This window comes from Sorex araneus, chromosome 2 (assembly GCF_027595985.1).
Source record: "Sorex araneus isolate mSorAra2 chromosome 2, mSorAra2.pri, whole genome shotgun sequence".
NCBI classification, from domain to species: Eukaryota; Metazoa; Chordata; class Mammalia; order Eulipotyphla; family Soricidae; genus Sorex; species Sorex araneus.
In genome coordinates, this window is record NC_073303.1 from 224,776,076 (window position 1) to 224,785,831 (window position 9,756).

The 9,756-nt window shown below is 56.7% G+C and overlaps 1 protein-coding gene across 1 annotated transcript; it reads left to right on the forward strand.

The window, feature by feature from the left end:
* The first annotated feature begins 3,491 nt into the window (after positions 1-3,491).
* KRT3 (keratin 3) lies at positions 3,492-9,080 on the forward strand. The gene is made up of 9 exons (XM_055129335.1): positions 3,492-4,118; positions 4,937-5,157; positions 5,585-5,645; positions 5,984-6,079; positions 6,318-6,482; positions 6,859-6,984; positions 7,488-7,708; positions 8,009-8,043; positions 8,560-9,080. Exons 1-9 carry the CDS (start codon positions 3,513-3,515, stop codon positions 8,865-8,867), a joined length of 1,839 nt encoding a protein of 612 aa, XP_054985310.1. The 5' UTR covers positions 3,492-3,512; the 3' UTR covers positions 8,868-9,080.
* Positions 9,081-9,756: the final 676 nt, after the last annotated feature.

Sequence of the window (9,756 nt, forward strand, 5' to 3'; positions counted from 1 at the left end):
ATCTCTGTTACTGTCACTGTGACTGTCATCCCGTTGCTCATCGATTTGTTCGACTGGGCACCAGTAACGTCTCTCATTGAGAGACTTATTGTTACTGTTTTTGGCATATCCAATATGCACGGGTAGCTTGCCAGGCTCTGCTGCGCGGGCTCGATACTCTCGGTAGCTTGCTGGGCTCTCTGAGAGGGGCGGAGGAATCAAACTCGGGTTGGCCGCATGAAAGGCATCTCTATGGGGGAAAAACCCATTTGTAACTTGTTACAAAGGAGGACACTGGGCATGGTGTGGTTCAAGAACCTGCTTATGGACTCGAGATGACCAACAACATTTTTGAGAGCTCGGCTCAAATGGGTGAAGTCTTGAAGAGTGAGAGACTCCCGAGGGACAATTCATTCATCGAGGCAGGAGTCTGTGTGATTCAGGGGCAGAGATGATGCACATTCTGTGCTGGGGAAAGATGCTGAAGCCTGGGGAGAACCCCAACTGTCTGGTCATGGTTAGTCATGGGGAAGGGCTGCCTGGCTCTGGGTTTAGTCCAGTGTTGAAAGGAGGTGTGGCCTGTAACCTCGCTGGTCCCCTCTGGACCTGGGCTCGATTTCATTATACAAAGCTATGGGGAGTCGCTGCGGAATATCAGAGTCACAAAGTCAGTCACATTAGGAGAGGAGTCACAGTACTGGGCAGGGCTCAGATTAGTGGCCTGGACTTCAAGCTGATGCTGCTTGATTTTATTTTATTTCTTTACATAGGCTTTTATTTTTCTCATTTTATTTATAAGTTTTTTGGGGACAAGATACTATTTTACCTAAATTTTAGTTCAGTACTTAGTACCATTATTGACATTTTCTTTCATTCTCTTCTTTTTATTGACATTTTCTTGACAAGCTATATTTTTTATTTTCTAATTTGTTTTATTTAAGTAATTGATTCTTTAAACTGATCTGTTTTTGTGACAGAATTCTTTACTACTGGAGGAGGTGACCCTCATTTCACATTCCTGCTCTCCTAAATCCGAATATCAACTTTGATAAGCTCCATCATCTTGGGCTACCTCATGTAATGGATTCGAACCAGTTATTTGCTTTTTAAATAAGAGCGAGCAATGCTTGGGGGGGTGGTCACAGGGTCTCATCTGGTGGTGCTCTGGGGACCATGCGGTACCATGGATTAAACCCAGGTCCTCACAAATGCAAGGCATGTGCTCTGTCATTCTGAACCACATCCCCAGGACTTGAAGTCCTTTCTGGCCAGTTTTGCTGGGCTGTAAAACGGTAACAAAGTCTTTACTCACTCATAAATTCACAAATTCACTCATTTGGCCAATGAACCTTTGTTTATGTACATGAGTTATTGGAAAAGCACTTGCTAAGCACTTAGCACTTGCTAAGAACCAAGGGATTTGGGAGACGAGTGAGATTGTAAGCTTGCGGTTTGACGCTGGCAGGGAGGCCAACATGTTGCCTGGCTTGTGGTGAATTATGGGTGAGAGCAGGACAAAACAGAACCAGGTACTGGAGAAAATATCATTTCCTCTGTTTTGGGGCCACTCCAGCCGGTGTCTACTGTGTGCAGAACAAATCCCTGTCCTTCTGTTTCCCCCTCAAGCACCCCACCCTGATATTTTGTCCCTCCCCCAACCCCTTCTCCTCTTCTCCTCCCCTGACTTTCATTTTATTATCAATGTCTACTAACTTATCTTTTGTTGTTGTTGCATTCTATTATTATTCATTTATTTACTTTTAATTGAATCACCATGAAATACAGTCACAAAGTAGTTTATGATTGTGTTTCAGTCATACAATGTTCCACACTTGTCCCTTCACCAGTGTACATTTCCTACCACTTATATCGCCAGTTTCTCTCCCCTGCCCCTTGCCTCTGCCTGCCTCTATTTACTATTTATCTTCTCTCTCTCTCTCTCTCTCTCTCTCTCTCTCTCTCTCTCTCTCTCCCCTTTTCAGCATCGTCATAGTGGTCCTTTCTCTGTCCTAACTGCCCTCCCCCTCCTCCAACTTGTGGCAAGCTTCCAACCATGGACCAGTTCTCTTGGCCCTCATCTTGTCTTTTTTTTTTTCTGGGTGTTCAGCAACTTGAACCCTTACATTGCACAAATACAAATCATCCAGTATTTGTCTTGCTCCTTCTGAGTTATTTCTCTTCACACACTCCCCTTGAGCCCCTCCCACTTTGCTGCAAATGGCTTCTGAACTTCCTTCTTTCTCTGTTTGGGAGGTGACTCCTGCCAAGGGCTCACAGGGCACACCCTTGGCAGGGCCTCATGCACAGCAGACAGAACGAAAAAAGACCTGTCCTGGAGAGATAAGTGCCTTGCAGGAAACATCTGCTCCTGGACAAGCCGGGCCCAGTCCCCAAGCCTCCCGAGTATCACCAGCTTGGCACATCTCGGGTTCTAAAGTCAGACAGATGCAACAGAGCTGCGGGCTCTGCCAAGGGTGTGTGCGTGAGTGTGCGTCTGCATCTGTGTGTGTCTGTGTGCATGCTTATGTGTGTGTGTGTGTGTGTGTGTGTGTGTGTGTGTGTGTGTGTGTGCAGCCTGTAAATATTTGTTCAATTGCTTGTCAAATTGATGTTCGAATATCCAGGTCTCTGAGCCTTGAGTTGAAACTGTCAAATCCGCCAGGAGGAAGAAAGATGGTCCCAGATGGGGAACAGAGTAGTAATAGTTTCTCTGAAACAGACACTATGTTTCTCTGCATAGTTTCCAGACAAACTAATGAGCACGCACAGAATTTGCCCATGAGTTGCTGATGTCTCATCTGGACATGTGGATGTTAGCTGCCCACTTTGAAGGGAAAAGCCATGAAGCCCCACACCGCCAGAGCCTGCACTGATGCCGGGATTGGGTAGGGGAGCCTCGGGGACAGAGTGGTGATAGTTCTGGCGTTTGTTTTCAGGAAGGGAGGAAGAGAAGTTACCACTGAATTCCCCCACACTCAGCCCAGCACAGGGCACAGGGACTGTGTGCTGACTGCGGGATGAGTTGGCATTTTTTCCCCCCCCGAAGACATCCTCAAGTGGCTTTGCTGTCTCCAGTTCTCAGACAAGCAGAGCCTTGCCAGCGCCCCTTCGACCCCTATGACCCCTGCAGAGCCAGCACAGCCCTGACAATGCAGGAACAGAGTGGACAGAGGTGGCAGCTGAGCATCTCCCATGGAGGCGCTGCCTCCCGGGTCCTGTCACACTAAGCTAGGAGGTGTCCCGAGCGTGGGGCCACGTCAGGCGCCGTCCGTGCCAGGGAAGTCTGCCACCTTAGCACTTTTACCATTTCAGATTATTTTCAAGGTGTGTTTGGGAGCCTGGAAAAAACTTATTGCCTCGGAGGCAAGCCCAGCCCATAACTCTTCGGGATTATCTCTCCTTCCTTTGAGCCCAGCAACCTCCTCAGATGTATATAAAAGGGTTTACTCGGCACAAGCCTTTAGTTCCCTTCCTTCCTCCGCCGACTCTGTCCCTGCCTGACTGACGCCTGCTCTCCTCCTTCCCCTCTCGCCATGAACAGACAAGTCTGCAAGAAATCCTTCAGCGGCGGCAGCCAGGGCTTCTCCGGCCGCTCGGCGGTGGTCTCCGGGGGCAGCAGCAGGATGAGCTGCGTGGCCCGCTCTAGGGCAGCCGGTGGAGGGGCGTGTGGGGCCCGTGGCGGTGCGGGCGGCTTTGGCAGCCAGAGCCTCTACAACCTGGGTGGCACCAAGAGCATCTCTATCAGTGTGGCCGGGGGCTCCCGGGCCGGCGGCTTTGGGGGAGGCCGAGGCAGCTGTGGCAGTGGTTTTGGTGGGGGCTTTGGAGGAGGCTTTGGTGGTGGCAGAGGAATGGGAGGGGGCTTTGGAGGGGGCTTTGGAGGTGCTGGTGGCTTTGGAGGGGGCTTTGGAGGTGCTGGTGGCTTTGGAGGAGCTGGTGGCTTTGGTGGGCCTGGTGGCTTTGGTGGGCCCGGTGGTTTTGGCCCTGGTGGCTTCCCCGGGGGAATCCAGGAAGTGACTATCAACCAGAGCCTCCTGCAGCCCCTCAATGTGGAGATCGACCCCCAGATCGGACAAGTCAAGACGCAGGAGCGGGAGCAGATCAAGACCCTCAACAACAAGTTCGCCTCCTTCATCGACAAGGTGGGGAGCTCTTAGCGGCCCTGTTCCTGGGCCAGGGCCTGGTGCCCAGTGTCTGACAGATGTAGGGGCAGTCTGAGCTGGACAGATGGAGGGGCAGGGCTAGGAGGGACCTTAAGGTCTTGGGCAGATGTTCCAGGATGACGAGCTTGTCTACCAAGTGGACAGACAGTGGTTTTTCATTCGGCCTGGGAGGCTGCACAGTCCTGTCCCTCGGACTGCTCCACTCTGCTGAGGCGGGCAGAGCTGGCAGCTCAGTGTAGATGCCGTGGCCACGCATGGAGAAGTGCCTGAGCCAGCGCGAGCGGCTTGCCAGGCGTGAGCTGTCCTCAGAGCCTTTCCCGGAGGCCCGCTCCTAGTGTCAAAAGAGGGGGATGTCCCGGGGAAGGGATCTGAGGGGTGTGCACAGACCCTCCATCCCCAGGGGCTGCAGAGAGACTGGCTACTTACTCTGCACCCCAGGACAATATAACCAGGGAGGATGGGGTGTTCGGGGCCCTCCAGGCCAGGACGGCTGGCGTGGCGCTCTCTCATGGCATGCTGGTGATGCCACTTGAGTCAGGACTGATCTGGTGGATCCTGTCCTGTGAAGTGCTGAGGGGTCAGGCGTGCCTTGGCGAGAAGCCTGACATGGAGGTTTAGGTGCATTTTGCAGAGCGGGCAAGTTCTGGAGGTAGGGCTGCAGATAGGACATCCCCAGGAATGTGGCTTCCGGGCCTTATGCTCTGGGGCCATGGAGAGATACGGCAACCGATGCCCCCCGGCCCAGGCCCCCGCTGCCGCCAGCACCACTGTCTGATGTGGCTCTCCATGATGTCCAGGTGCGCTTCCTGGAGCAGCAGAACAAGGTCCTGGAGACCAAGTGGGAGCTGCTGCAGCAGCAGGGCACTGGCTCCCGCTCTGGCACCAACAACCTGGAGCCGCTGTTCGAGCAGTACATCAGCTCCCAGCGCAGCTACCTGGACGGCATCCTGGGGGAGAGAGGCCGCCTGGAGTCCGAGCTGAGGAGCATGCAGGACCTGGTGGAGGACTTCAAGAAGAAGTGAGTGCCAGGGTGGGGTGGGAGGGAGGAGATGCCCGTCTCTGTGTGCCAGCCGTCAGGGAGCCAGCAGCCCTGTAGCTCGCCTCTCCGCTATCTTCATGCAAGGCTGCTTGGTCTGAGCTTCTGCCACCAGGATAGTCCCTTAAGGGACCCCTGGCAGAAAGACTTGCTCAGAGTGGGCTCAGACTGGGGAAGACCCCCGACTCTAGCACCTGGAGGGGGTGTGGTGGCCACCTGTCCCCACAGGCCTAAGGGGAGGCCCGGGTAGAGGCACTTGCAGTCCTGATACCTGGACAGACTCTTGGGGTCCTCCTGGCCAAGCTGTGACAGCGTGGGGGACAGGGGTGGTTGGGACAAGTGCTGGGGAACAATGGCATTAAGGGCTCCCTCCAGCCCTCAGCTCAGCTACTGATGCTCATTCTCACAGGTACGAGGATGAGATCAACAGACGTACCACCGCCGAGAATGAATTTGTGACTCTGAAGAAGGTAAGGGGTGTGGGTGAGCTCCCCAGGGCTTGTAGGTGCAGGTTCTGGCTACACTGAGGGATCTCTTGATTTGGCTGCCTAGAGCTGCCAAGGTGAGGAAGGAAGATGGATAGAAAATCAAAGCTAGGTGTGTCTGAAACTGGAATAACCGTTCTGGAAGACTGTCCTCAGCCCTTGAGGGGGATTGGACAACAGCCTGCTCCTGCATGGGGTGGCCTTGCTGGGGCAGGGGGTGCTGTGGCCGGCCCCACTCCTCCCTCGCTCGTCCCTGCTGCAGCTGGGCTGTGCTGTTGGACCTCGAGGGACGAGGCCTTCTTGCCTTTCTTTCTCCTGTGCAGGACGTGGACGCAGCCTACATGAATAAAGTGGAGCTGCAGGCTAAGGTGGACGCACTCACGGACGAGATCAACTTCCTGAGGACGCTTTATGATCTGGTGAGGATGTGCCCCTGTGGGGAAAGAGATGTGTTTGCAGACCAGAAACCGGGGGCCAGGAAACAGGGGGCCAGCCTAGACCCACTGGTGGGCTTTGTGGAGGACTGGGGGCAGGGCGGGGCGGATGCGACTTTGGAGCTGAGCCCGTGAGTGGCAGTGCAGCTCCCTGGTATCCCTGGGCCCCTGAGTGCCTGGTGCAGAGGCCCCCCAGGGTGAACAGGCCCCTTGGGGTTTGCAGGAGCTGTCCCAGATGCAGAGCCATGTCAGCGACACATCCGTGGTCCTGTCCATGGACAACAACCGCTGCCTGGACCTGGACAGCATCATCGCCGAGGTGCGCGCCCAGTACGAGGAGATCGCCCAGAGGAGCAAGGCTGAGGCCGAGGCGCTCTACCAGACCAAGGTGGGTGCTGGGAGTTTCTTATCCATCCACGGAGGGTGTCAGGGAGGCTGTGATGGTCAGTCTGGGGGCCATGGGGGAGACTCCTGTTGGCTGTACCCTTTGCATCCACAGCTCTAACTGTTGTCCAGTTGTACCGCACTCTCCCCCCCAGTGGACACAGTTCTACCTGATACTTCCAGACCACGCAAGGGCCATGCAAGGCCACGCAGTGCTGACTAGCTGACTCCGGGGAAGTGGGGTGGGAGAATCTCATACCACGGCGGCTCTGTGCTCCCTGCCCTGCTGCCTTGAAGGAGTCTGACTGAAATTCAAGTCTGGGTGGGTGATGCTGGGGCCACACTGTACCAGCGCGCCATGGTCCCATCTGTCCCTCCAGCTGGGAGAGCTGCAGTCCACGGCCGGCAGACATGGGGATGACCTGAAGAGCACCAAGAGCGAGATCATGGAGCTCAACAGGATGATCCAGAGGCTGCGGGCAGAGATCGAGAACGTCAAGAAGCAGGTGGGCAGGGGAAGGGTGCTGGTGCGGGACCTGGTGGGGGCTGGGCTGAGGCTGGGGGCTGCTGGGCTGGGCCTCTCTGGGTCACGGCCAGCAGCACTGGCCTCTGGGAAGCTCAAGGGCCCAGCCAGAGTCGATACTGGAAACCCACAGGCCAACAGTCCACGTGGAGGAAGAGCAGCAGTGCTAGGGAGGCGTGCCGCCGACTTTAAGATGCTTGCTATAGAACAGCCCATTCTTGGGGCTGGAGCGATAGCACAGTGGGTAGGACGTTTGCCTTGCACGCGGCCGACCTGGGTTCGATTCCCAGAATCCCATATGGTTCCCTAAGCATTGCCAGGAGTAATTCCTGAGTGTAGAGTCTGAAGTAAGCCATGTGCATTGCCCGGTGTGACCCAAAAAGCAAAAAAAAAAAAAAAAAAAGAAGAAGAAGAAGAACAGCCCAATTCTTGTCCCGGAGTGCCAGGTGCTCTCCTTCCTAGCTCATCCCTTCTCCTGCCCCCCAGAACGCCACCCTGCAGGCCGCCATCGCTGAAGCAGAGCAGCGCGGGGAGCTGGCCCTCAAGGACGCCAACGCCAAGCTCCAGGAGCTGCAGGCCGCCCTGCAGCAGGCCAAGGACGACCTGGCCCGGCTGCTGCGTGACTACCAGGCCCTGATGAACGTGAAGCTGGCCCTGGACGTGGAGATCGCCACCTACAGGAAGCTGCTGGAGGGCGAGGAGTGCAGGTGGGCTCCAGTCCCCTGGTGACCCCCCCACCCCACCCCATCCGCTTCCCTGCAGAAGCAAGAACTCCAGTGGGGGTAAAGGGCCCCTGGCCAGGGCTTCGTGGAGAAACCCGGGGTGCAGCAGCCCCCTCCTTCCTTCATAGCTAGAGTGTACCACGGCAGCACCCCATAGCCCAGAGAAGGGTGGAGGGAGGCGCTGATGGGTGCCCACCCGGAATCCACATCTGGTAGCTAAGCACTCTTATCCGGGCACTGTTGGAAATCAGCTTTGCAATGGAGCATTTTCTCTTTCTCATACAGGATGTCTGGAGAGTGCCAGAGCTCTGTCAGCATCTGTAAGTAGCCGCGCAGCTGTGCCAATACATACTCCCCTCGCTGATCTGAACTGCTCTGGGAGGCGGGGGCTCATGGGGGAGGTAGCAACTAATTAAAAATGCCCCACACCATCACTGAGTGTGGCCCTGGTGGCCCAGGGCACCACTTACCAAGCAACCAAGCTTGGCGAGGTGGGATCCTTCTAGATCCGTGAGAGTTGGGACAATTTGGGGAGCATCGAGAGAGCAGTGCCTTGGCATTTGGATCCCTGCTGGGTTCAGGGCACTATTGTTAGGCGGACGGGGAGGATCCGAGAGGAATTCTGCCAGAGGGGGAGAAATTCAGGGCTGGCTAGTGTCCGAGGGGGTCCTCAAGAGCTGAGCATGCATACAGGAGACCCTGGGGTCACTCTCCTCCGGAGCGCTGCGGGCCCCTAGGGCGCACCCTCTAGGACGCATCCGCAGTGCCGTGAGGAACGGGGCCTTAGGTCCCCGAGGCACCGGGCGCTGACGGCCGTCGGGTCCTCTTGCCTACAGCCGTGGTCAGCAGCGGCAGCAGCACCTCGGCTGGTGGTTACGGCGGCGGTTACGGCGGCGGTTTGGGCGGCGGCTTCGGCGGCCGCGGCGGCAGCGGCGGCGGCTTCGGCGGCAGCTGCGGCTTGGGCGGCGGCAGCAGCGGCTTCGGCGGCGGCTTCGGCGGCAGCGGCGGTGGCTTCGGCTCGGGCTTCGGCTCCGGCTCCAGCTCCGGGGGTCGCTGTGGGGTCACTGGCGGAGGCTTCAGCTCCGGCAGCTACCGGGGCAGCAGCTCCAAGTTCTCCCAAAGCTCCCAGCGCGGAGGCCGATGAATGCCCCTGTGTCTCGCCCCCTGCGCCCCCTGAGCCCCTGGTCCTTTCCCGCTCCCCGCAGGGGCCCTCCGCGACCTGCACGCACATGCCCGGCCCGGGCGCGTGCACGCGCCACTCCCCGCTGGCTCCAACCTGTGCCCGTGACTGGCCATGGCCTGCCCCTGCGATTTCCTCCCCGGGCAGACAGGGCACGCCAGCGGGGCTGTGTGCATCCCATGACCCCCCGTTCATCCTCTGTCACCCCCAATAAAGTGCATTGTCCTTCACATTAGCCTCCGACTCCTCTCTGGATGCCCCCTTCTCCCCACAGTACACCCTCCTGGGCAGTTACCCGCTCCTGGCTGGAGTGTGAGACCCTAATTCACAGTTCCCTAAGAAGGTTGGGCCATCAGGCACCCAAATCTCCCGTGTCTTCTCTCTTCTGGGGGAACCTTCGAGGGTCTTGGGTTATGTTGAGAGGCTCAGGGTCTGGAATTTTCCCCCTGGTGCTGATCTCCACTTCAGCTGATACCCCAAAGCGTTTCCCCCATCAGATGCACCAAAGCGTTTCACGGTCAAGATACACCAAAGCGTTTCCCCATCAAGATGCACCAAAGTGTTTCCATGTCAAGATGCACCACAGCTTTTCCCCATCTAGATGCGGGTGGGGTGCAGATGGGGGTGGGGGAGTGGGAACTTCTGGGGTTCCCCAGAGTCACTGTCTCAAAGTCCATTCCATGATTTTATGGAACCCCAATCCATTGCAGGACTTGACAAAAAAGGGGGGTGCAGTCTTCCTTGTGGAACAGGTATCAAAGTTCTGAGAAGCGGCGGCATGGATCACTGCTGTCTTCCCGACAAATGGCCCTTCCTGTCCCTGAGCAAACACCCGAGCACCAGGCCGGTGTGA

Excerpts from the sequence above, each read along its gene's own strand:
- KRT3 (XM_055129335.1), top strand. The coding sequence starts at position 3,513 with ATGAACAGACAAGTCTGCAAGAAATCCTTCAGCGGCGGCAGCCAGGGC. Across the intron at positions 5,158-5,584 it reads GTGGAGGACTTCAAGAAGAA|GTACGAGGATGAGATCAACA; the intron begins GTGAGTGCCAGG and ends TCATTCTCACAG. Across the intron at positions 8,044-8,559 it reads CCAGAGCTCTGTCAGCATCT|CCGTGGTCAGCAGCGGCAGC; the intron begins GTAAGTAGCCGC and ends TCTTGCCTACAG.